The 27,571-nt window shown below is 45.2% G+C and overlaps 1 protein-coding gene across 1 annotated transcript in view; it reads right to left on the reverse strand.

Moving 5' to 3' along the window:
- Positions 1 to 27,571, reverse strand: part of SYNDIG1 (synapse differentiation inducing 1) — a 79,900-nt gene that overhangs the window by 44,082 nt on the left and 8,247 nt on the right. Inside the window, exons 2-3 of the mRNA XM_082049010.1 lie at positions 21,207 to 21,775; positions 10,594 to 10,731 (exon numbers count right to left, since the gene is read on the reverse strand). Coding sequence (XP_081905136.1) covers positions 10,594 to 10,731; positions 21,207 to 21,686 — 618 coding nt within the window. The 5' untranslated portion in view covers positions 21,687 to 21,775. The remainder of the gene's footprint in view (positions 1 to 10,593; positions 10,732 to 21,206; positions 21,776 to 27,571) is intronic.

Here is a 27,571-nt window from a genome sequence, read left to right on the forward strand (position 1 = left end):
CTCACCAGGGCAGAGTAGAGGAGAAGGAGAACCTCTCTCGACCTACTAACCACCTGCCTTCTTATACACCCCAGGATGCCATTGGCCTTCCTGGCCACAAGGGCACAGTGCTGGCTCATGGTCATCCTGTTGTCCACCAGGACCCCCAGGTCCCTTTCCCCTACACTGCTCTCTAATAGGTCCTTCCCCAACCTATACTGGGACCTGGGGTTGTTCTTGCCCAGATGCAAGACTGTACACTTGGCCTTGTTATATTGCATTAAACTTTTCCCCGCCCAACTCTCCAGCCTGTCCAGGTCTCGCTGGATGGCAGCACAGCCTTCTGGCGCATCAGCCACTCCTCCCAGTTTGGTGTCATCAGCAAACTTGCTGATAGTACGCTCTATTCTTTCATCCAAGTCATTGATGAATATATTAAATAATACTGGTCCCAGTACTGACCCTTGATGGACTCCACTAGATACAGGCCTCCAACTAGACTGCCCCATTGACCACGACTCTCTGACTTCTTTCCTTCAGCCAGTTCACAGCCTACCTCACTACTTGATTGTCCAGACCACACTTCCTCAGTTCAGCAGCAAGGGTGCTGTGGGAGACTGTGTCAAATGCTTTACTGAAGTCAAGGCAGACCACATTCACCTCTCTGCCACCATCTATCCACCTTTTTATGTCTTCATAAAAGGCTATGAGGTTGGTCAAGCATGACTTACCCTTGGTGAAGCCATGTTGACTGCCCCTAATGACCCTCTTATCCTTGAAATGCCTTGAGATGGCACCAAGGAGAAGTTGTTCCATTACTTTCCCAGAGATGGAGGTGAGGCTGACCGGTTTATAGTTACCCGGGTCCTCCTTCTTGCCCTTTTTGAAGACTGGAGTGACATTTGCTTTCCTCCAGTCCTCAGGCACCTCTCCTGTTTCCCCAGACTTGGCAAAGATGATGGAGAGTGGCCTATCAATGACCTCAGCCAGCTCCATCAGCACTTGCAGGTGCATCCCATCTGGACCCATGGATTTATGGATGTCCAGATTGCCTAATTGCTCCCCAACCCAGTCCTCATCAACTAAGGCAAACTCCTCCATTGTCCTGACTTCCTCTGGGGCCTCAGGGGTACGGGGCTCCTCAGGACAGCCTCCGGCAGAGTAGACAGAGACAAAGAAGGCATTCAGTAACTCTGCCTTCTCTGTATCTTCTGTCACCAGGGCACCAGCCTCATTCATCAGTGGGCCTACATTGCCTCTGGTGTTAGTTTTATCTGCCATATATTTGAAGAAGCTCTTTCTGTTGTCCTTGACCCCTCTCGCAAGGTTTAATTCTAAGGAGGCCTTAGCTTTCCTAGTTGCCTCCCTACATCCTCTGACAACAGCCTTATATTCTTCCCAAATGTTCTTCCAAGAACAAGAGACCCAGCACTCTCACACAGTGACACATGTTCCTGGCTATCTCAGCAAGTAGTTTCTCTCTGTATCACAGCTGAGAATAGCAGCCATGTAATTTTATGTTGGCATAGGCCATGCTGTTCAGTATTCACTACTATCCTCTGTCATCCTCCTGAAGGAAGCAACAGGATGAGTGTGGACAGGCAGGCAACAGCAACCTTCTGCAGACCAGCTCTTGTGATTACAGCCTTGTATGTGCCCAGGCCATGCCCTTGTTGTCCCAAAAACAGGGTTCTGTCACCCAGTGTGCAAAAAAAACAAATTGTAGCACACAGAGATGAGATATTGTTTATTACAGGGTTGTGCAAGTCTGGATGCCGGAATAAAGCCAGTACACCAGAAAGAAAAGTACCAGCCATTATATACAAAACCTTATTGCTACATTCACACCCTCATGGCAAGTCCTAAGACCCAATTGGTTGCACATTTGCACATTGTTTACATAATCATTTTACCACTATGGTGAGGAAGGGTCCCGGGCTGGGACTGGGTCTCCCGTCCTAGGAGTGTGTATTTTAGTATTATAATGAGTGTATAATGAGCAAAGTTCAGCTAAAGGACACTGTATCTAACAGTTTTGAGATACATGCTAAAACAAGACTCAACTAATTGTGCTGGCTCCAGAGAGTCCCGCACTGCAAGGATGATATTCTTTGTAGTTTGTGATAAAGCATTTTGCAAGTTACTCTTACATTTGTTAGAGGAACAGACTGACCAAAACTGAGAGGATTTACATATCTTTAGGTTAGCATTTGTTGGTAAGATTCATTCTTTTAAGTGATAATGACTACACATCTGCTCTGCTTGATGGGGCCATTATCCCTGAGGCTTTGCATTTCACTCTGAGCCTGCAGAGATACTTGGTGTCAAGGGAGAGCTCCAGTGCCCCACAAAACTGTCTAGTTAGGACAGAGATTATCACACCAAACAATTTAGTGCCTGCAGCTGCTTGCCCAGTGAACATGCCCACTTGTAAGTCACAGTAGGCAGAGAAAGCCACTTGCAGTATCCATGCAGTCCTACATTTAATCCTTCTTAACAGGGGAATTCTCTTAACCCGCCTTTATTCAAACAAGACCTACCTGGAGAAATAAGTTGGCACTACCCAAGCTATCACATCTCATGCTATGCTCCCAAATTAACTCTGCTCATCACAGTCTCTCTCCCACTCTCAGTTTCCCCATACAACACGTCATATTTCCTGCTCCTTGATGCCCTGTATTCTTCCCTAGAAAGGCTGAGGGATCCTCAGTCTGACTAGTGGGCAGACTGGGTACCTGAGCCCAGGTACTGGATGGATCCACGTTGCACAGATGTGTGTATATATGTGTGTGTGTATATCTATCTATCTATCTATCTATCTATAGATATATATTCTCACTAGTGGACCTCCATCCTGCTCAGACAGACAGAGAAGCAGGATGAGGTTGGTGGTGGTGTCTGTGTTTGAGGGCTCTGAGTGTCTTTCTATGATCAGTGTGGCCAGCCTGTATATATGTAAATACATGGTGTACACGGTGTATACCTGTGCTCTGTGTGTGCATGCCTGTGTGCTGGTTCGACTGAAAATGAGTTAATTTTCTTCATGCAGTTAGAAAGCTTTCTTTTTCATAGCTAGCACAGTCATTATTTGGACTTAATTTGAGAACAGGAGATAACACCCCAGCACAGAGTTAATGTTTTTAATTGCTCTGGTCTGAGTGCCAAGGACACTCTGAGCACTCTGCCCACAGGTGTGAGGCATCAAGGAAGTGGGACATGGATGGGGCAGAGCTTGACTGACATCCAGACTGATCAATGAGAGTATTCCATCCTATTAGCATCACCATATTTAAGGAGAGTCGGGATCTTCTAGTCTCTGTCTTGGGCGCTCTTGCTCTTTCTCCTGTTATTCTTCACTCTTTTTGTCAGAGCTGTGGGAGTTCAGTTCAGGACGTTTAGTTTGGCCTTTTGCCATTTTGCAGAGGCCTTTGGGCCTTTCTGCCTTTTTCCTTTTTTCTCTCTCTGGGATCAACTATTTGGGACCAGGTGGTGTTTCCTGGGGCTGGCTGCTCAGTGTGGACAGAGTTCATGAGGTATTGCATTGAGTATCTTTTATTTTACATTCTATTTCTATTTTATATGTATATTTACTAGTAGCATATTAATATGTTGTTATTTTATTAAACTGCGCTTATCTCAATCCGAGTTTCTCCCTTCCCTTTTGTTTCTCTCCCCTATTGGGGGAAAGGTGAGTGAGCAGCTATCATGGTTGCATTGCCATCTTGGGTTAAATCACAACACCCTGTCCGGAGTGCATCTTCAGCCTTGTTGCTGGTTGGACCTGCAGGCATGGAGTGGCAGCAGCTTCACCCCTGGATCTGGCATGACATATTTTGCTCTAGCAGCTTCTACCTCTGTGTCTAATGAACATGCATGGTCAGCAGTTTACTGGGCTTGTGTCTGTTGCTCATGCACCAACTGGTGCTGCTCAGCCCAGGGAGACCAGAGTGCACAGCACTGCTCCTTCTCCCAGGGACAGACCCACCTCCAGGTTAGTATCGGTCATGTACACAGACCTGTCAAGGGCAAGATGCCTGTGACATACAAAACCCTGAGTGTACAAGGTAGACAAGGGGTAAAAGCCATCAATGAGTCTATAGTCCATAGGAACCTAGAGGTAAAGCCATGTAAGCATGGGCTGTCCTAGCATTGGTCAGGCAACCTGACCCCCTGGGTGAGTACCTGGCTTAGCCCCCTCCTCGATAGGACAGAGTTGGCAAAGACAGATCTTCCACATGAAGTGAGTGGATAGGGGGTGACTTCTACCAGCTGAAGAGTTGGCATGTCAAGAAATAATAAATATTAGCTAAACAGAATCTGTATTTATCAGCTATTGAGACTGAAACAGGCTCAGAGGAACCCATAAGTTACAGTGTCTGCCATTCACCTTGCAACTGGGACACAGCTCGGTGAGTGGTGGACCTCCCAGGGCCGGGGCTCTCATGCAAGAACAGCAGCCATACCATTAGCCCATGGCCACCTCAGCAAGACAGTGGAATACATTCATGTGTGCTGAGCACCTAATCTCTGTTCTCCAGTAAAGGTTTAAGTTCATACTGTCTTCTCCCTCCCAGTAGAGGTACAAACATTATCACCCTTTACACCAGTGACCACTGAAAGGTGTCAAAAACCATTTTTTTCAAAGCCTCTATCTCCAAAAACTGAATAGAAAGTTAAAAAAAAAATGGTTCAGAAGTTATTATGAAGAAAGACAAGCTGCTCCTTTGCCTGATGATGTATGCCTCAAGTTTGTATGAAAACTGTAAAAAATCTTTTTACCCAGTGTGCAGTCTCTACCTTTCTTTAAAGATAATCCAGGTGATGGCATGTGGAGCTATGCCTGCTCAAGCAATCCGTGGGCTGGGAAAATAATTACAGAGCTGTGCATCCCTTGATCACCATGTGAGGGAGGTAATTATGGTGCGGGGTAAGTGCAGCAGATGGGAAGTGATTGCTCTTGTATGCCTGGATTGCAGTCTGCTGCCTGGCAGGTTGCACATGCTGCTGGGGAGGAAAGTGGGTTTGAAGGCTATTTGAGAACCTAAGCATGCCGAGAAGTGTCCAGTGCGATTTTTCAGGTGTTTGTCTATGCCAGCCTGATGGAGGTTGCATGGAAGCTGGATAGAGAGGTGTTGTACATACTCTTGTTTCTCTCTGGCACAGCTGGATGCTTTGGTGGGGATTTACCAGGGGTGAAGGGCTCCACATAGAATTATAGAATCATTTTGGTTGGAAAAGACCATTAAGACCAGAGAGCCCAACTGTTAACAAAAAAACACTGTCAAGTCCACCTCTAAATCATGTCCCTAAGAACCTCATCTATGCATCTTTTTAACAGGGACGGTGGGCTGCCTGTGGACTTTCCTGGGCAGCCTGTTCCAATGCCTGACAAACTTTTCTGCAAAAAAAAATTCCTAATATCCAATCTAAACCTCTTCTGGTGCAACTTGAGGCCATTTCCTCTTGTTCTGTCCCTTGCTACTTGGGAGAAGAGACCAACACCCTCTATGCTACAACCTCCTTTCAGGTAGTTGTAGACAGTGATAAGGTCTCCCCTCAGGCTTTTCTCCAGGCTAAACAGCCCCAGTTCCCTCAGCTGCTCCTCATAAGGCTTGTGCTCCAGACACTTCACCCACTTCATTGCCCTTCTCTGAACTCGCTCCAGCACCTTAATGTCTTTCTTGTAGTGTGGGGCCCAACGCTAAACACATTATTCGAGGTGCAGCCTCACCAGTGCCAAGAACAGGGGGACGATCACTTCCCTAGTCCTGCTGGCAACACATGTCACAAGACAGCAGGTACAAAGTGAAGCTCATTCACACCAGCACAGTCTTTCTGATAATGAATTTATTTTTACAGAGGGAAAGAAATGTGTGCCATTGTATTGCTCTCTTTCATAAAAATAAATGCAGAGAGAAAAAGAAGATTCAGACAAAAAGATCTTGCAGGATTGTCAAACCCCACCAAGCAGAAATCCTGACAGGCCACAACAAATCATCTTATAGGTTTAATGGTAAATTTGAGAAGACAAAAAGATTTTTTAAAAATTTCTTTCTCTGGCTTACAAAGCTTCAGATTTCCCTGCAATCTAGAAAGCTAAAAACTTCTATAAAAATTAAGCTGAGGTACCTGCATGACTCCAGAGGATGGAGATTGATGAAAAAATAAACATAATGAGGGTTTTTTTTAATCAGACACTGTTTGTGGGGAACAGTTTTATGGTGAAAGGCATAGGAAATCTACATGTTCCTCTGCAAAGGTTTCCCTGAAAAATGCACAAAAATCTCTCTGAGCCATTCAGACTCAGCTAAGGAAGCAGATAAACCAAAACATTGCAAGCATAAAAACTCATATAACCAGTTTGTAGACAAGTGGAAAATTAGCCGATAAGCACTGTCTACTGTTAAAAATCAGGTACTCTGAGACATTACACCTCCTGAGAGGTGACCCTAAAGTAGTGGCCTCTGGACAGGTCACCTGAATGGCTCATGTGTGCATGTACACATGTACATGCTGTAGCTCAGCTATGACAGTTCAGGCGAAAGGGCGATCCGGATACCATTTAGCGTGAGGCCAGTGTGACCAGGAGGGCACCGCATGCCATGTGGCAATGGGAGCCACATCTCACAGTCTGAAGAAGCAAGCATTCTGCTCTGGTGAGGCCCCACCTGTAGTACTGTGTCCATCCCTGAAGCCCTCAGTACAGGAAAGACATGGACATGTTGGAGACAGTCCAGAAGAGGGCCACAAAAATGATCAGAGGAATGGAACACCTCTGATGAAAGGTTGAGAGGGTTGGGGTTGTTCAGCCTGCAGAAGAGAAGGCTCCAGGGAAACCTTATTGTGGCCTTTCAGTACTTATAAAGGGGACTATAAAAAGGATGGGGACAGACTTTTTAGCATGGCCTGTTGTGATAGGACAAGGGATAATGGCTTTAAACTGAAAAAGGGTAGATTGAGATTAGATAGAAGAAAGAAATTTTTACAATGAGGGTGGTGAAACACTGGCCCAGGTTGCCCAGAGAGGTGGTAGCTGCCCTATCCCTGGAGACATTGAAGGTTGGGCTGCACGGGGCTCTGAGCAACCTGATCTGGTTGAAGATGTCCCTGCTCATTGTAGGGGTTTGGCCTAGACGATCTTTGAAGGACCCTTCCAACCCAAACTATTCTATGATTCTGTGATGAAAGATCAGATACATGGGAAAGAAAATGTCCCAGTCCTGACAGTAACTTACTGGTACCTGACAGAGAGAGGAGGACTGGGCAGCCACGAGTAGTGCATGTGTCTTGTGTGAAGAAAAACACAGATTAAAATAGAAGCAAGTAAATGAGCAAGTGATACACAGTGATAGCCTCGAGCTGTTTTACTGAGAGAAGATGAAAACCACCAACTCTGAGTGTTGCTTGGGACAAGAAGATCACCCGGTGATGCCTTATTAATGAAAATCGGATATCTCAATGGAAAATAACTCCTTTTGCTTTCAAAAAGCGCATTTCTAAATCCACTGCTCCTCCCTCCTAGTTTAACTAAATGTGATGTACATTGTCATTTCCACCATCCAGGCAGATTCTGCTCAGCTGCATTGCTTGATACAGGTGGCCTACAAGAAGCCCTGAATCAGCAGCACATCGGCAAGAGCCTTGGTGGAAAAACTAAGTCCCATACACAGCAGAAACAGCCCCTGCAAGGAAGCACATTGTTTTTATGGACCACAGGGAAAACTAATCTATTTGTAAAGAGCATCTCTGAAAACTTGCAACATTGATCTTTGTATAATTCTTTTGCGCCATCACATGGACATATACAGCGTAAATGTACTGCCAGGTGCTACAGGAATAAACTGAGAGCACCCATCCCTTCGGAATGAGCTGTGTTGTAAGTATATCTTTTGCAAATCAGGCCTTCATCTGTAAATGCATTGCCTGCTTACAGGAAACGAGTTTTTTAAAAAATGTTCACCACAAGTGCTAAATTCCAGCACAATTAATCCATCCCCTGCCTTTAAGTTCCTATGTGTTACAATTTTTACCGGACTGGGCCTTTTTAGTATAACTACCCAGGAGATTTTTGAAAACATGAAATTTTCAATAACTCAGGCAACTGAAAAAGAAGGTTTGAATGCAAGTGTCAAGTTTTGATCTTTAGTTATAGTTCTGACTTTTGACAAAGGACAGGGAATATTAACAAGACATCTCAAACGTTTTTCAGGAGTTTAAACTAAAAGGCGTATAAAAATAGATATCACATGCTAGTAGGACATAATGTTTTACTATCTCTTATATAAAACATCATTCTGAATGGTTTATGCTCCAAAGTATGAGTTGATACCACTGTTGATATTAGCTTAGGTGCAGGTTTTCAGTGGTTTATAGCACCTATTTTAGTCAGTTCTTAGTCACAGAAGGTTTTGGCCTTAATTTGAGCTTAATTTTTCCACCAGAATGTGCCAATTTGTTGGACATGGGGTTTTGAAGAAGTGCCACTTTCAGTGAAGGCAGGTGATGAACCTTCTGGAGAAGAAGGCAGGCAGCAACGGTACCTGCCTGGGAACTCAGGGAACAGACAGACTGACATGCCTGTGTTGGACTGGGACGACCAGAGACTTGAATATCTTCCTGTGAGAAATATGGGGAAAGGAGTTCTCAGCTGATTCAGCTGTTCGAGAGAGCTATGCGGAGAAATGGGAGGAAAGTATCATGCAGGGGTGGCATTATTATTACATTTCTTTTAGTGAGGAAAGAAGAAAAAGAATTCTACTTCCGGTGCAAATACAAAAGCAGAAGTCAAAATTCCTCAGACAGTCTTTCTTCTGGCTGGGTTTAGCCACAACTTGCCTTAGTGAATCCAAAGGGTCAATTAACAAAGATTAATTTACCGCCTTTCAACATAATAAAACAAAAACACCTGCCTGACCTTTCTTGCTGGCAGCTCCTGGTTTTAGGTAGTCACATCCAGCAGTTCCCCATCATTATGTTAAACAAAACCAACACTCAGGTCTCCATTCTCCAGGGCCTAAATCCTTCAGCACAATATCATCATCTTTCACTGCCTTCATGTGACCTTTTCCACCTTCCTAAAGCTCCTATTGAGGTGGTAGGTTCTTATGGGATCAGTTCACAGCTCATGTGGATGCCACGTCCTTCATATACTGGCTCTCAGCACATTTAACTTCTCAGCCTTACTGGTTTTTAGTACTTAATTATGCTGTTTGTTTTATATTTATTGGACTGTGCTGTGCTTTCATTTCTTAGAGAAAACTGGCTTGCAACCCCCAGGCCTCCTGAAGCGATGTTACTGCAGGAAATTAATGAATGCACTATTTTCTCCAGCACAGAGCTAACACATTGCCACTGGTAACAAACTCTCAACCCTTCCTTGGCTGCAGCATTGGTGAAAAATCCTGCTTAGTTCATGTATGTGAAGAGATATGACCATTAAAACTGCTAATGAACAGCTCTGCCTGAAGGGGGAAATGGCAGGATGCTAAAGCACGTGTGGATCCTACCCAGTGTTTTACTTTCTGCTGTCATTGTCATCAGGCAAATCTCTTGACCCAAACTTGCTAAATCAATAACACTCAAACAAGGAAACTTGTTATTTTCCACTGGACAAACTTTAATTGTCCCAGATGCCTTCAAGTTCAATGACAGACACTTCATGTAAAGCAAAAAATAGTAGTGCTATGTCTCCTTCTTTGACATTGAAGACAAGGATTCTTCAGATCTGAAGTGCCTGCTCTGGCTTGACAAATACCTAGCACTGGTAGATGTTTAGAGGAGGCAGGGGAGAGGGTGAATGATTTTGGTGCTGTGGAGTACAGACAGTAGCTTGCAATTCGTACTGCTACCACCAGTAGAAAGAAATATAAGCAACTGTTTCCTTGCAGTCAAAGATGAGACTTTCAGTGTGACTCTTTGTCTGTCATGTTACATTATCTGCCATGCTGGGAAACTCAATAATTACTCTGCAGGCACTTACAAAGACCTACTTGTTGAAACAAATGATGAAGCATGAGGTGATTGTTTGGCACAGGCTGGAAACCAGCAATCCAAAACACTGTCGCTTATCTGGTAAAAAATATCTTTGTATTAAAATTGGACAAGAAGAACAGACTAAGCAATTTTTTCAGGGGAAAAGGAAATGGTTCATGGAAAACAAATTCACTTTGGTGGAACAGAAATTATTTTTCTGCTCCTGGAAGGATATTAACTGGTCTGCTTTCACAGATGATCAGCTTAGGAACCAATAGATCAGTTATCCCAACAGGAAATCCAAATGTTTGAGGTAGCAAACGTGTTTTCCATTCAGAACTCATGGCTACAGAAAATTGCTAGCTGGACATTGTATAACCTGATGTGGAACTTGACCATTGCCAGATAAATCCTAAGATATTTTGTAGATTCCTCCCTCAGCAAAGTATGTCACAAGACAACGACCACTACCACAAAAACATTTCGAGGTGGGGAACACACTACCCTGTTTAACCACCTCCCACTACCCTGGAGAGTGTCTTGCCCACATTTGTGTCTTGGTGAACTTTCCTTTATAGTGTGGGGTGATGGCTACTCCATGGATGCAAAGCTCTGAATTAGCAGGAGATGTTTTACGATTACCTCATGAGACAGGTAAAAGGCAGCAATTCCCAATGGCCAGAAGCAGCAGAGCATGGAGAACACAGTGAGGCCGAGATGATCTCTTGGTGGCATCATCAGGAAATTGTCTTCACTTTCAGTGTCACTTGAGTAATCGCTCTGGAATAGCAAGGGAGAGAGAAATGTAGAAGTGCTGGTTAATGATATCACTATTTCTCCCCTGCCATGGGCCAAGGTTGTGATCATCTGCCCATAAAACTCCTCCCAGTTATGCAAGGGCAATTCCGCAACATCAACATAGGCCTCCAGCACTCATGGTGGAAGGCTTCTGATAACCTACCCTGGGGTCTCTAGCATACAGAGGTCTCTAGTCAGGGCTAGCTCTGTGGGCACTTGTACCCTATTCATCAGGGCCCATGCACCTTTTCTGCTCTGCTGAGGCACCACAGTGATGGGACCACAGGAGTTACCCTGCCCTCCTGCAGTGTTCACACAAGCCAGTGGCATCCTTCAGGAGGACTTCAGGATTGGGACTATGGCCATTGCATATCTCCCTCCCTTCTCTGCTGAAAGTATCACCAGGACACTAACCCCCTGTTTAGCAGCACCCCGAGGCAAAGCTGAGAAACCCAAACCCCTATGTCTACACCAAAATCAAACAGGAGAGAAGTGGGAGCAGAGCTTAGTGTCAGGGTGTTATCTCTGCAAGTGACAGGTTGGGACTGCAGCTGCCTTGTTGTCACCAATGCTTGGCGAAGCCACCTCAGAAGGCAACTCAAAGTCAGCATCTTTTTCTTTCCTACTGCGTGCACAGGACTGGCTATCAGATGTTCTCCTTACAAGCACCAGGGGAATCTCTATTCACCAACTATGTCACAGCCTCCATCGCTGTCACATGAACTTGAAAGCAAGAAATGAGAAATCATAATCATAGAATACGTTGGGTTGGAAGGGACCTTCAAAGGTCATCTAGTCCAACTTCCCTGCAATGAGCAGGGACATCTTCGGCCAGATCATGTTGCTCAGAGCCCCGTCCAGCCTGGCCTTGAATGTTTCCAGGGATGGGGCATCTACCACTTTTCTGGGCAAGCTGTGCCAGTGTTTCATCACCCTCATTGTAAAAAATTTCTTCCTCACATCTAGCTTGAATCTCTCCTCTTTTAGTTTAAAAGCATTACCCCTTGTCCTATGCCTACAGGCCCTGCTAAAAAATTTGTCCCTGTCTTTCTTATAGAAATCTCTACAGGGAGCTGAAAAGTGCCCATTTTATGTGCTCTTCTTTTGTGAATGAAAGAAAGTGAGTCTATAGCCAGATGAACCAGGGTGAACCTGGGTGGGCTGGCACTTCAGAAACATAATGTCACATATCTAGTGCCTAAGTAGTTGTAGGCATCAGGTGTTCTGCATCTCCCACTCAAATGCTAGTCTTCTGCAAGGTCACTGTACAAGTGCCAGGAGAATGTCAGCCAGACCATACCCAATGGGGACAAGGTGACAAATGTGGTGCAAACCTAAGCTAAGGAACCGAAGTGACAAAAGCTGAAAGAGAAAAAAACCATGAGTTGCTCCAGCAGCAATGGGATACTGACAGATTAAGTGTGCAGGCAGAAGCACCTGCCCAGGCATGTTTCTTAGATATCCCATGGTAAAGTTTCAGCAACCCTGACCCAGCAGAAGTTCCTTTTATGGCAATTGCTAGGACTGGTCCACAGGGAAGCTGACTACCTTGCAGCTGTAAGTGCCTGCATGAGTAGATAATTTCTGATCAGAGACAGCTCTTTCATTTGGCAGAAAAGCAGAAGAAACCCCAGTGACTAAAAGCAGAACAGATGAAGAGCAGACACAAGGTGAAGGTTTTTAACAGAGATGGTGATGAACACTTTCCTGCAGCTGTAATGGATTTTCTATTACACAAAGCCCTTTCCTAAATTGAGGCTAGCTATCCCTAAAAGCTATATGCTTTCCTTCAATGGAGACATTATGAGTGAACAGAAGCTCTGCAGGCAGCCTGCTGTGGGCTGCCTGTGACATACTGGAGGCTGGACTTGATGGCCACATAGTCCCTTCCAGTATTAAAATGCTAGACACATAGGAGAAATCAGACAACAAGGTCTGCTGTGAACCACAGCTGAAAGCAACCTCTGGTGGATATTCAGGAAACAACCCTTTTGGTATTACTCCTTTTTTCCATCAAAGAGACCAGCAACACACATACACTGCATACAAAACTGATTTCTGGTATGGCCCTGTGCAATCTCCTTCAAATCCAGATGGTCCAGTGGTCTGCTTTTGACAATGACCAACACATGATGCAACTATGAGATAATATATGTTCTGTTTCCCTCCACACAATGCCTGTTTCAGTAATGCAGTTAGACACAATGCCCTACTCTGACCAGCAGTCTTTGCTCTTCTGTAAACAGTCTAAGTTCATCTAAATGCAGCAGACAGCAAAGGCAGCATGCTGGATGGTAGCTGTCTCACTAAGGGCTGTAACTTATCACTGTACTGCCACTTGCCACTGAACAGCATCTGGTTGATGCTTGCTTAAGAGGTGGTGTCTCTCAAACCTGTTGCCATGATGGATTCTTTGTTCTGGTGATGTTTCATATATTTGGTTTTGCCTTTTTTTTAAATGATTATGAGTTTTGTAGTTTCTCCCCTTTGATTTTAAGGTATCCATAACGCATTAACCCTGACCTGTTCATCTCCTCTTGTTTCCCCAGCTCCCAGTCTAAATTGCCTTGTCAGTCGAGCAGTCAGCCTTGCAGAACAGGCTTACAGAGGTTCCTCCTTTCTTAGAAAGCTTTTCATATATAAACTTGCAAAACCAAAATGGATCAGGGCTAGAAATCCTGGAGGTAGCTGTCCAAGACCATTCTTCCCTGGATTTTGATCATCTCCCTTGTGATGTTTTCTGGATACCCACGGACAGTTTACCTATAGCTCATCAGTAACTTGCATTCTGCACATTGCCACTGTAGGGGAATTACTGCAGTCAGCAATAAAAAGATCTATGCTAAAACAGACCAGCTGCCGGAGTCTCCTAAATCACATGGCCATAAAGTATAATAAATATCCCTAATTTCTGTGTGAGTGACAGGAGCTCTCACCAACCCTTTGCATTCATGGGGAGGGCCCATGTGTATCACAGCATGCTCATGCCTTTGCAGGTGGGCCAGCAGCCACTGCAGAGAAGTGGCTCTCAGCAGCTTACAGTTGTTGACAAGGGTAAAGCTGCAGTGAACACAATGCACTTCATCAATGTTCATGGCACAGGGCATCACTTCAGGGCCCCTATTCAGGAAGACCTCTACAGTCTGCGGACACAAAGGTTCTGCCAGGAGGAGCAGAGCAGGTGGTCCATGCAGAGCAGGCCATCTTAACACTGCCTGTTGAGGAAGATGAGGAAGATATCTCTCCACGGAGCCACTTCACAGGAAGACTAGCAGTACACACTTAAGCTAGGGGAGTGGCCCTTCATGATTGTTCTCCTTGTGCTTTAGAGCTGACAGAACTTCCTATGTGGTCCAATCCTCAAAGAAGGATGCCCCATCTCCGCCTTCTGCAAATGACAGTGTGCAGCTCCTCCAGAGCCCCTGCTGCTTACAGGTTAGATGGCAGGGTCCTCACTGCATAACGTCAGTCTAAAAGCTCAGGGAAGTGATGATGAGAAAGGGAATTGCTCTGGGCCCAGGCTGCTATTAAACAAGATTCATAGAAAGGCACTTGGAGACTGCTGAAGGTGACATCCCAGCCATGCTCCCTTCACCTAGGGCTGACTAATAAAGGTTAATATCCCTTGTCAGGGCTCAGTATCTCCAGACTCCAGTGGCTTCTCCTTTAATGGAGAAAAATAAATTGAATGTGAATGAAGTGTAATCACTCTTGTAACCTGTTAATAATGTGTCCAGGGACATAAAGTGTGTCCTATGGGGTCAGACCAGTGGTTCATTGAGCCTTGTGCTGTCTGTAAGGGTTGGACTCGATGATCTCTGAGGTCTTTTCCAACCCAGTCGATTCTGTGATTCTGTGATTCCGTCTCTGACAGCAGCAGCAGGATGTGACATAAACCTGTACACTTTGCAGTCCATCGCTTGTGCTCCCCCAGCACCCACAGCTGTTGTGTTAGAAAGAAAAGCTTTGCCAATTCTTCTTAGTATGTCCATGGATTCCTCCCCCATGTCTGGTCCCTTTTGAACTTGCCAATTTACCATAACCTCTTGTGGCAGCAAGTCAGCAAGTGTTCACTACCCCAAGTGTGAAGAATGATTTTCTGTTACCTGTGTTAAGCCAACCTCTTACTAGCTCCCCCAAGTGTCCCCTGCTATTGTAGGTTTGGCAAACAGCAGCTCTGCATTCACCTCATCCTTCACCTTCATATCTTGTGCAACTGGCTCATACACCCCTTGGCCTTCTTCTCAACAAAGTGGAAAGTCTTAACCTTTTTCACTGTTCCTTGTAAGGAGGCTGCTACTTCCTCTTGATCATTTTCTTTGTCCTTTTCTCTCTTCACTATGTCCATAAAAAGTGGGGACCACAATTGCCCACCCCATTTAAGAAAGTGTGTAGCACCAAGTTTCAATACAGTGACAAAATGTTGCTGGCACCTTGTCTTGTTCTCAAAAACATACTTTAAGATATTCAGCGTTATGTTGACATATCGGCTTGCCCTGCACACTCTTCTGTGGGACTTCACAGCCTGACAATGATTTCTCCACGGTTGTAGCTCACAGTTAAAAGCTTAATGGATTAGATTATTTTTCCACAAATGTACCAGTTTATATTTATTAACATTGAAATGCATTTGCCATCATTTTGCCAATCAGTTCTGTGAAGTCCTTCCAGAGTTCTCCACTGCCATACCACCTGAGTATTCAGAAGAAATTAACACAATCCACAAATTTGAATGGGTCTAAGTGTTTCCAGAAATAAGAGTCCAAATGGCTTCATCTTTCCCTGTGACCTTATCTCACATACCTGTTTTCTTCTGGGCATGTGCCACAGGACAAAAGAAACAAAAATGATATTCCCAGATCCACAACACATCCCTAGACGAGCTTGAGCGAGACATTTTTTGCACCATTTTCTTCAGTTCCGCAGGTGCAGAATGGAGAAAATACTGTTTTCACAACATGCAAGAGTGCTAGAGTGACCACTCAATTCCTCAGTGAAAAGAAGGTGCAAGACCCTGAAGTAAAATGGCCAGATAATCAAGTACCTAAAGCATGCAAGACCTGCCTCAGATGTCATCCATACTGCAGCCTCCCACATTTGCACTAGACTGCCTCTTCACCCATGCTGCAGAGCTCCCTGGAAGGGGAACCCCACTGTGCTCAGCTCTCCAAGGCAGTGTCCAAATATGCTTTCTGGACCCCCACTCCCAGGGGAGGCTCAGGACACAGCAGCTCAGCTCTTCTGACCAAAATACAGGACCGTCCAAGTCTGTGCAAGCTGGCCATATTGAGAGAAAGCAAGCATGTTGTGCGGCTTGACATGCATAAACCCCCTTCAAGTCCTTCTCTTCACATTGCAGAAGAGACATGGCCAGGAGGTGCTTGGGAATGGTGAGAAGAGGGGTTAGATGGAACAGGATGTGGGTTAGGATCCACGTTCTGCCTCTAGACTTTTATGGTTACATTGAAGGGATGAGTTTCACAGCAGCATCCAGCAATTTGTAGGGGAAAAAAAAAATAAAGGGAGGTTTAGCTTGAAAGTACTACATTTCCTTTCTTCTTTCACTCCCCAGAACATTCTATTTATTTCATTTTCAGACACTGCTTCAGACATTGCTGGGAAAAAGAAAAAAGGGGTTTTAAGAGAGAGCTCAGACGTATTCTTTTATGCGACATATGAATAATTCAATTTGCTGCCATCAATAGCTTGCGTTTCTCTAAATAAGCCATCTATCTAGGGGTTAGGAGGAAATCTAGCAGGAGTGTAATATGACAAATGATGTTTCTGGATAAAAGATGGCACTGCATTTACACATGAACTCTAACAGGAGGGTATCTCAGCTAGCAACTTGTAATATTTCACTGTCGCCACATTTGACAAGTTGTCTGTCCATTAGTCGTGGCATAAAGAACTCATAAGATATTTATAAGCATTCCAGAGATACCTAAATAGGGAATCATTTGATTTCAGGGTTGGGTACTGAGAAGAGAAGTATAAAGGTTTGACAGAATGTGCAGATTTCTGCTTTCATGGCTGGTAACTGCTGGAGCAAAGTGGGGTTGTATATGCTAATGAGAGCGGTTTCAGAAATGTTTTTCCCTCCAGACAATTACGATTTTCATAGGCAGTGTGAATAACATTACAACAGGACCTGAGAAACACTGCTAGTTTTAAAAAAGAAAAAAAAGTTAAACATGTACATGTTGTTGCAGTGACGTGCAGGATACCTGGTTAGGATGTCTCCTGCTCCTCTGCCAGATCTCCCAGGTTCTTTAGAGTCCCCAGGCTTGGGGAGGGAAGAAGATGCCTGCTTCAAGGCAACTTTTCAGAGACATTGGTGAGCTGCACAGACCCATTCTGAAGATCATGGCAGGCAATGGAGCAGCAGCCCCTACAGCCTGGCTGGGTCAGCTCTTTAAACTAAAACCAAGTCACTATCGGCCCAAATAGCTAGTATTTTTCAAAAAATTTCTCTGTAGCGAAGTTTTCTACAGGAAAACAACAGCCTTTCTGGTTAGCAAGAGCCAAACTCTCTTCAAAAATGAAACCCTGGCAGAAGTACACTGACCAGCAGGGTCCATAAAAGCTATTTTCTACACATGTCCATGGACCCCTGCGAGCGTTGAATGGAGGCAGTCACTACGAAGGAGTGAGTTAGATTTTTCTGCATTTCTAATAAACTAAATACCCAGTCCTGAAAACCACTAGGCAGGCACTTTGCAATAACACAGGCAGTACCAGAGAGATGTGGGTGAAGAGAAATGACTCACAACCCCAGGGTTGTTCTGTCCCCCAGAAGGCATTTTACTGAGATGCCTGAGTTGGGAATCTGCTTGCCTTGCCCTGACACATAGAAAACAGGTAGTAACTCCCAGCTTTCAAGAGACAACAGCTCTTCTGCACAAATCTTCCCTCTTTGTTCATGTTTGCATCAAGAGGATATGTTCAGAGTTTTCTCCCAGAAAGTGCCAAAGCAGATATGTTACAACAAAAAAACCCTTACAAGAACTGAGCCCTGATGTGCTCTTATACTACGCAGGTCCTGTCAGATGAACTGTAGCATGACAGTCAATGTGGCAAGATATCCAGCAATGTGCTGTGCATCCTCGATGACAGAATCAAATCCTTCAAGCTTCTCTCACAGTGTGGAAGCAAAACCTTGCACCTCTGTTGTATCAGCCCCTCTCACTATTCTGCTCCCAGTCCTGGTACTAACCCTTTCCATCCCACTTTAGGTCTATTAGTAATTTAAAAAAACATTCGCTTCTTGTCAGTAACTGGTGAAAAAATGCATTTTAGTGGCCCAGACTTGCACTGCATGATTCGGGTGCTACTTTTCTCATTTGGACAGACAGACAAACTTTTATATAGTTTACAACTCAGCATGGATCACTCCCCTATTCAGTGACTGCTGTCCTCAAATACTTTTCTTTCATTCCTGGAGTCTCAACACATTAAGCTATGTTCCTAATGCACCTTTGTACTGGCCAAGCCCAGGAGGCCTTCAGGCATTTGGCCACACAGACAGAGCATCTGTTCATGTGGGAACCAGAACACCACAGCACTGCAGTCACCTTTTTTGCTGGTCTTCTGCTGTTAAATGCATCTCTTCTCTCCTCCCCATCTTTTTTTGCATGACCAGCTGCATCTGCAGAGTCTGGATCTTTCTGTGATGGAAGTCCCCATGCTGAGACCCCTCATGCTGAGTACAGCTGCTCAACAGGTTGGTCAGAGGAGTATGAAAATTGCAGCAGTCCACTGGGCTGGCCAAGTAGCACAGTGACGGAGACTAATACTGGGCTAGAAGCAGAGGCTTCTAGCAATGCATGTGTTTCCAGTCAGATAGATCCTTCCCCAGACCTTGCCTCATGTTCTTCTTCATTTCTCCAGTCTACTCATGGAGAAGAAGCCCCAATACAGAACACAGGATTATGCACATGTGTGTACTTAGAATCATAGAATAGTTTGGGTTGGAAGGGACCTTCAAAGGTCATCTAGTCCAACCCTCTGCAATGAGCAGGAACATCTTCAACTAGATCAGGTTGCTCAGAGCCCTGTCTAGCCTGGCCTTGAATGTTTCCAGGGATGGGGCATCTACCAGCTCTCTGGGCAACCTGTGCCAGTGTTTCACCACCCTCATTGTGAAAAATTTCTTCCTCACGTCTAGACTGAATCTCCTCTCTTTTAGTTTAAAAACATTACCCCTTGTCCTATGCCAACAGGTCCTGCTAAAATGTCTGTCCCCATTTTTCTTATAGGCCCCTTTAACGTACTGAAAGGCCACAATATGGTCTCCTGGAGCCTTCCCTTCTCCAGGCCAAACAACTCAAATTCTCTCAGCCTGTCCTCATAGCAGAAGTGTTCCAACCCTCTGATCAATTTTGCAGCCTCCTCTGGCCCCTCTCTAACAGGTCTGTGTCTTTCCTGTACTGGGAGTTCCAGAGCTGGATGCAGGACTCCAGGTGGGGCCTCAACAGAGCAGAGCACTTTATTAATGCTGTCCTCCTCTCAGCACTTCGTATGTGTAGGTCAGGGCAGCTGTCCATACACCTCCCTGTTTGTTAGCACAGTAGCACCTTGCAGGGTTAGGTGGGACTAGGAATCCCGTGGTGCCAGATGTAGTACATTCACTTAAGAAGGGATGTGTATGACCTCATGAGGCTGTAGTCCAGAGAAACAGGTGAGAAATAAGGAGGAGACAGCAAAAATTATGCACACACTGTTACAGCATGGTATAAAAATTTGCAACGACACAAGTAAAGAGACTCCCTCTCCCTTTGAGATCTGGGAAGGGGAAGGATGAAATTCGTTTCCCCAGAGCTTCAGTTTTACAGATGGTTTTCTAGAAACACATTCTCTACAAAGAGCAGATCAAGCTCCTGGGGTACAACTTTGAAGAGACACCCTAGTCGAGGGCTTTCCATGGCAAAGGAACCTTAAAAATCCCACAAGAAAAGGGAAAATACTTTTGGTATAAAATTCTTTTTCCTTGTCCTGCGTATTTTCCTGGCCTTTTTTTTTGCCTATTCTTCAACAGCTGGATAAAGAAAGTCTTTCTGGATGTGGATTGACAAGAGGAAGAATTTTTTTTCTGCTTAAATGTCAGGTCAGATGTGTCAATAGCACCATTAGGCAAACACATGCCTGCTGCAGTCACTTGCATCCCTACTGCATGAGAGAAACTAGGGCAAAAAGGCAGCAACTAGGGATTCTGTTTTTATTAGGAAAATAAGACTTCCCACAGCCAATTTTGAAATGCTGTATAAGGGTGTAATTTGAGCTAACACCCTTACATGCCTCAGAGAGAAAATTTTTGCCTCCCTGCAGATGCATTGAATACTGCATTAGTGACACACATTGGGAAAAGCACCTTTCTCTCCCTACCTTATCAATACAGAGACAAAAGAGAATATAAAAGAGGTTGGGCTCTTGTTGGGCTGCCTTCGTGCTGATCACAAGGTGAGAAGCTGGTATTACAGGAGGTAAAAATAGGAGGTTTAGGACTTGTTAGGTCTCAGTGGAGAAAACTCCTGCAACAGACAGCAAAAAATCGTATCATGTCTTGATCGCAGACATTCAAGTAAAAATTGTGCCTTTGCTCCATATAGCCAGTCTTTGCTAGGGTAGGAGTCTGTGATCAACACTGGAGAAAGTTTTGGGATCAGTAGCACTATGCACACTCTCCATTCCCACACACACTGGCAAACACAAATCTGTGCCACACTAGGGCAGCTGGTTTCAGCCCAAAACAAAAGATTTTTTAAAAGCAAAAAATGCATTATTTAAAGAAGAAAGAAGTTGATACCCACAGTCTGCCCCATTTGGAGAACAAAATATATCTTACTTTACTACGAACAATCAATGCAGCATAGGAACCTAAAAGAAAACATTTCATTTGGGATCTAATGAAGTGTTTCACTCCATCAGAAAAAAGTAAAATCAGTGACATGGGATTCATCGCAGCTTGAAACTCAAAGGCTTTTGGGTTTGTGTTCATTCACAGACAGAAATGTTTTGTGTTTGTGCCAGTATGCAAAACAATCTGCTTTATGCCCAGCTTGAGTCAGGGGAAAACAGAGATGCTGTTGGCCTGCTGAGCAAGACAAGCTTCATGTACAGGGACAGATGCTCCTGGCCACAACATTACACAGGATTTAAGCACGTGTGTCATCTTCAGTTTCTGACCAGCCCTTTTAGGAAATGGGAGGGAGGGACTAACTTCATACAGCAGGAGGGAAATGCTGATTCTTGTTGGGGCCAGCGGGAATTTCACCATTAGTATCCACAGGGTTGGGACTTTACCCAACACATGAAGATGATCAATCACTCACTGTCCTGGCCAGAGGAGTGAGTGATAAAGCTGATCCCATGCAGACCAGCTCTTGGACACTGTATACTTAAGGCAAATATGCCCTTTTCCCCCCAGCCCTCCCCACATACCCCAAATGACATCTGACCTCTAGCTCCTGGAAATCCTCCTCTTCCTCCACATCATAGGAGAGAGTGTGAATCTTGATGTCATCCACTGTGAGATCAATGAACTTGCTGTCTGGGTACTCCAGGCTGTCTTTGGTGGGGGAACGGTCCTCGATGAAGGTGGTTTCACAGCACTCTGGGCCAATGCTGTCGCCCCAGGAGTGCAGCACATTCTCCGAGTACAGGATGATGTTGGGCCGATAGTGAGACTCCACTGTCTGCTGCAGCATGTTGGGGTCCAGGAGCTGCTGCACAGGGTCGTTTCTGCCATTCTCCAGGCAGTTTGGAGAGGAAAGGCTGCTTGCTCGGTGGCTCTGGTACTGGGGAGTAGGGTACACAGAGACCAGACCATCTCGGCTCTCTGCCACTAAGTTCCTTGTATTAATTAAACCATTCCTTTTCCCGGCTTCAGCGATCTTATTGTGCATTAGCACACTGTTTTTCTCAACCAAGCCATCCATACTTGGAGGTGTCTGAGGGAGTAGGATGAGTGGTCTTTATTTTGTTGTACCTTAGAGTGGGTCACACTGGGGCAGCAGCTCTCATTTTCCTGATGAATAAAGGAAATAAGATACCAAGCTGAAGACATAGGCAATGAAAAACACATTAAAATACACATCAGCTTGTCTTTGGTATCATCTCATGAGAAAATATAGCCCCACATATGTGCACACCCTGCCCTAACTCTCAAAATGTATCCCCACTTGGAGAGGCAAAAAACCTGACCCCAAATCCATGGAGACAACAGCAGTTCAGAACAATGTGTGGTGAGAACAGAACAATGTGTGGTGTTCAGGAGAACAGAACAATGTGCGGTGACAGAGGACTTCCTGAGATGTCTTGGTAATGGTGTACCCTGTCAGAGAAGAGCTATGATGCTTCTTCTATCCTGCCAGAGTTATGCCACTGTCATTCTGGGGACAATGTCCCTTTCCTCTACATGTTCTGATAAGAGAGGTAGGGGGAAAAATATAAAAGAACCATTTTCAGTTCTCAGAAATCTGCAGTTACAAAAGGCACAGAGCTGGTGTGTTCAGCTGTCAGTCTCTACAGCTACCCTTCCCCCTTGGCAAGTGCTTTACTGCACTTCGAAAACCAGATGAAGGAAAAGAAGTAGGCAGCACTCTTTAAAACAACTGAAAAAACATCACCTGAAGACAAGATCAGATCTGACCCAGAAGAATTAAATCTTCTCTGGATGGGGTGCCAACTTCCCTGTGTTGCTCTGGATGCCCTATTTCGTCCAATGCCTCCAAGGCTGCCCCAGGGAAACAGACTGAAGGGCGGTGATGAGGCTTGTCAGTGTGTCCATCCCCATCCAGATTCACCTGGAAGGCACAGAGGCACAGTTGCTTGAACTCCAGGAGCTGGTTGTCTCCTTTTGCACAGGAACAACAGCCATGCTTTGTCTCACCAGATCACCAGCCTGGTTCCATTTTGTGTGGATTGCACCAAGGTGTGAGAAATCAAAGGGACAGTTCAGAAGGCAAACAGTATCTTTTTCTAGCCCAAACAGTTTCACACCAGAACACTAAGTTTTGTTCAGGTGCAGCCAAACGAAAATGCTTTTTGAAATGCAGGTGAATCCACCATAGCATCAGCGAGCTCAGGGTTTTGTTTAAGGGCCTGACCATAGAAATCACAGAAATGTTCCTGGCTTCAAAGAGCTTCATATTAGATCCTAAGGCCAAACTCCTAAGGTAGAATTACCTGTACCCAGTGTGCTGCATAGAGGAAAACAAGAATTAAACATACATAATGGCGACACAATGGATCCTTACATGCTTCATTGGCCTCCTTAGAATTACAGCTGGCGAGAGGGGTCAAGGACAGCAAAAAGAACTTTTTCAAATACATAGCAGATAAAACTAACACCAGAGGCAATGTAGGCCCACTGATGAATGGGGTGGGTGCCCTGGTGGCAGAAGATACAGAGAAGGCAGAGTTACTGAATGCCTTCTTTGCCTCTGTCTACTCTGCCGGAGGCTGTCCTGGGGAGCCCTGTACCCCTGAGACCCTGGATGAAGCCAGGTTAATGGAGGAGTTTGCTTTAGTCAATGAGGACTGGGTTAGGGAGCAATTAAATAGTCTGGACATCCATAAATCCATGGGTCCAGATGGGATGCATCCGCGGGTGCTGAGGGAGCTGGCTGAAGTCGTTGCTGGACCGCTCTCCATAATCTTTGCCAAGTCTTGGGAAACGGAAGAGGTGCCCGAGGATTGGAGGAAAGCAAATGTCACTGCAGTCTTCAAAAAGGGCAAGAAGAAGGACCCGGGTAATTATAGACCGGTCAGCCTCACCTCTGTCCCTGGGAAAGTAATGGAACAGCTTATCCTTGGTGCCATCTCAAGGCATATCAAGGATAAGAAGGTTATTAGGGGCAGTCAGCATGGCTTTACCAAGAGTAAGTCATGCTTGACCAACCTCATAGCCTTTTATGAGAATATAACAAGGTGGATGGATGATGGCAGAGCAGTGGATGTGGTCTACCTTGACTTCAGTAAAGCCTTTGACACAGTCTCCCACAGCATCCTCACAGCTAAGTTGAGGAGGTGTGGTCTATACAATAGAGTAGTGAGGTGGGTTGCAAACTGGCTTAAGGAGAGGAGCCAGAGAGTGGTAGTCAATGGTGCGGAGTCTAGTTGGAGGCCAGTATGTAGTGGAGTGCCTCAGGGGTCAGTACTGGGGCCAATATTATTCAATATATTCATTAACGATTTAGACGAGGGAATAGAGTGTACTATCAGCAAGTTTGCTGATGACACTAAGCTGGGAGGAGTGGCTGACATGCCAGAAGGCTGTGCTGCCATCCAGCGGGACCTGGACAGGCTGGAGAGTTGGGCAGGGAATAACCTAATGAAATTTAACAAGGGCAAGTGTAGAGTCCTGCATCTGGGCAGGAACAACCCCAGGTTCCAGTATAGGTTGGGAAATTACATATTAGAGAGCAGTGTAGGGGAAAGGGACCTGGGGGTCCTGGTGGACAACAGGATGACCATGAGCCAGCACTGTGCCCTTGTGGCCAGGAAGGCCAATGGCATCCTGGGGTGTATTACAAGGGGGGTGGTTAGTAGATCGAGAGAGGTCCTCCTTCCTCTCTACTCTGCCCTGGTGAGACCACATCTGGAATATTGTGTCCAGTTCTGGGCCCCTCAGTTCCAGAAGGACAGGGAACTGCTGGAGAGGGTCCAGCGTAGGGCAACGAAGATGGTTAAGGGAGTGGAGCACCTCCCTTATGAAGAAAGGCTGAGGGAGCTGGGTCTCTTTAGTTTGGAGAAGAGGAGACTGAGGGGTGACCTTATTAATGTTTATAAATATGGAAAGGGTGAGTGCCATGAGGATGGAGCCAGGCTTTTCTCGGTGGCAAGCAATGATAGGACAAGGGGTAATGGGATCAAGCTGGAACACAAGAGGTACCACTTAAATTTGAGAAAAAACTTCTTCTCAGTAAGGGTGACAGACACTGGAACAGGCTGCCCAGGGAGGTTGTGGAGTCTCCTTCTTTGGAGACATTCAAAACCCACCTGGACATGTTCCTGTGCGACCTCACCTAGGCGTTCCTGCTCCAGCAGGGGGATTGGACTAGATGATCTTTTGAGGTCCCTTCCAATCCCAAACATACTGTGATACTGTGATACTGTGATACTAGATAGGAAGGAACCTGTGGTGTTGCTCAGTCCTACCACAGATTTAAGCATCTATCTGGCCGGTGCTTACCTGCTGTACATTTAAACCAGTCTTGTGCACCAATCTTGCAGACTCCAAGCGACACTTTTCCCCTTGGGATGGGGAAGGTGGGAAGGAAAACATCCCAAATGAGGCAAGGACAGCACAGGAAGCATCCTTCCCACACACAAGAGCTCCTCCAGTAATGGGACTAATGCATTGCTCAAGACATCCTCTCTGGAGTCCCACATAATAGTGCTGTTCACACGCTTCAGGGAAGGTCAGCAGAGATGTGGATGGCAGCATGCAATCAAAGAAAATTGTTTAACCCTAGAGTCGTTTCAATCTGTAGCTAGCTGGCTACTTTACCAGAGCTAGACCCAATGTTCTTGACCCTCCAAGTGTATTGCTTAATGGTAAGGAGCTGGCAAGACCCTTAGGCCTTTTCATTACAATACTTTAACAAACAATAATAATAATAATAATAATAATAATAACAATAATTCTAGTAATAATAATAAGGTGGCATCGATTTTTCTTTTCTAGGTGAAATTCCTGAGTGGCTGGCCATTAGGGTTAAATCAATAGCGCCTTAATTGCCAATGCATTTTGATTAATAGCTGAAGCAAGGTCAATTGCTGTCTAGGGAAACTAAGAAACAGTTAAGGTACCCAGAGATTCTTCATCAATAAAAAGGCAGGAATCAGAGTGTTGTCAACCACAAATGAAATTTCATGTTCTTATGGATAAAAGAGAACCTTTCTTCTTCCCATCCACTGGCTGAAGGGAGTTAAATCAGATTTCCAAGGCCTTTATAACTTGCTGCTACCTCAGTGGTGGTGGGAGAATTGGACTCAAAGGCTGGACTTCATTTCACTTACTGAAGATGCCCAAAGATGTTTCTTGAAATGAATCAATCTCAGTTATGCAACATGGACAGGACCAGTGGACTCAGTTTCCCTTTGAAGTAACAACACCCCTGTAAAATACAGAGGGGAGACCATCTTAGCTTAATGCTAACCTGCAGAGGAGTGAAGCAGGTGAAATGATTCTCCCAGGTCCAGATGGAGGAGCAACGGACAGTGGCACGTGGTCGTAAGTGATGCTTAGGGACAAAAACCCCAGCTTTAGCCTTAATTCCGGAGCCCTCAGTACAAGAAAGACATTGGCTTGTTGGAGAGGGTCCAGAGGAGGCCACAAAAATGATCAGAGGGATGGAACACCTCTCCTATGAGGACAGGCTGAGTTGGGGTTGTTCAGTCTGGAGAAGAGAAAGCTTCAGGGACACCTTATGGTTGCCTTTCAGTACATTAAAGGGGCCTATAAGAAAGACAGGGACAGACTTTTTAGCAGGGCCTGCTGGTATAGGATGAGGGGTAATGGTTTTAAACTAAAAGAGGGGAGGTTCAGGCTAGACATGAGGAAGAAGTTTTTTACAATTAGGGTGGTAAAATACTGGCAACTAAAAAAAGGTTGCCCAGAGAGGTGGTAGATGCCCCATCCCTGTTCAAGGCCAGGCTTGGCAGGACTCAGAGCAACCTGATCTTGTTGAAGATGTCCTTGCTTATTGCAGGGGGGTTGAATTAGATGATCTTTGAAGGTCCCTTCCAACACGAACTATTCTATGATTTCTCATTTCTTGCTTTCAAGTTCATGCGACAGTGATGGAGGCTGTGACAGAGTGAATAGAGATTCCTCTGATGCTCGTAAGGAGGACATCTGTTAGCCAGTGCTGTGCATGCAGTAGGAAAGAAAAAGATGCTGACTTTGTGATGCTATCTGAGGTGGCTTCACCAGCGTTAGTGATGAGAACACAAGAGGTTCCACTTAAATTTGAGAAAAAACTTCTTCTCAGTAAGGGTGACAGAGCACTGGAACAGGCTGCCCAGGAAGGTTGTGGAGTCTCCTTCTCCAGAGACACTCAAAACCCGCCTGGACATGTTCCTGTGCGACCTCACCTAGGCGTTCCTGCTCCAGCAGGGGGATTGGACTAGATGATCTTCCGAGGTCCCTTCCAATCCCAAACATACTGTGATACTGTGATACTGTGAGAAGGCAGCTGCAGTCCCAGCCTGCCCCTTGCAGAGATAACACCCTGCAACCTTTGAAGGTCCCTTCCAACTCAAACTATTATATGGTTCTTTGAAAAGGCAGCAAGTGCTTATGTAATAACTCAGAGCCATTGCTTGCAGGGATGTCTTGGAGGTGGATTCAGTCCCCATCCTTTCATTAAAGCCTTTCACTAACCTGACCTGGGCCAGGATAACATATCTGCAACTCACAGGCAGGTCCTAAAACTTAGATTGCCCCAGTTTGCAGCCCAGAGTATCTCAGATGACAGCAGGACTGAGCAGATAACATCTGATAGACTAGCTGAGGCAAATGGAGGATGCCTTCTCTGCAGGGAATGAACAGGCAAAGCCAAAAAGAGCCACTTGAATTACCTAGGACAGCAGTGAGGTTTCAGAATTATGCTGACAGGAAAATGAAACTCATCAGAGCCCTTTAATAACTAAACTGTTCAGTCTTCTCCAAGATGCAGAGTTAATTTAACTGGTTTGATTCAGGTTTCATTTGTCTTTGCACAGTTTGAATTTCTCCCCACAAATCACTCACTGGTACTCAGGCTAACTAGAAATAATTCTGCACTTTCAGACTTGGGACTGGAACCAGAAGGGA

The sequence above is a fragment of the Streptopelia decaocto genome (genome assembly GCF_964273445.1).
Source record: "Streptopelia decaocto genome assembly, chromosome: 3".
NCBI lineage: Eukaryota > Metazoa > Chordata > Aves > Columbiformes > Columbidae > Streptopelia > Streptopelia decaocto.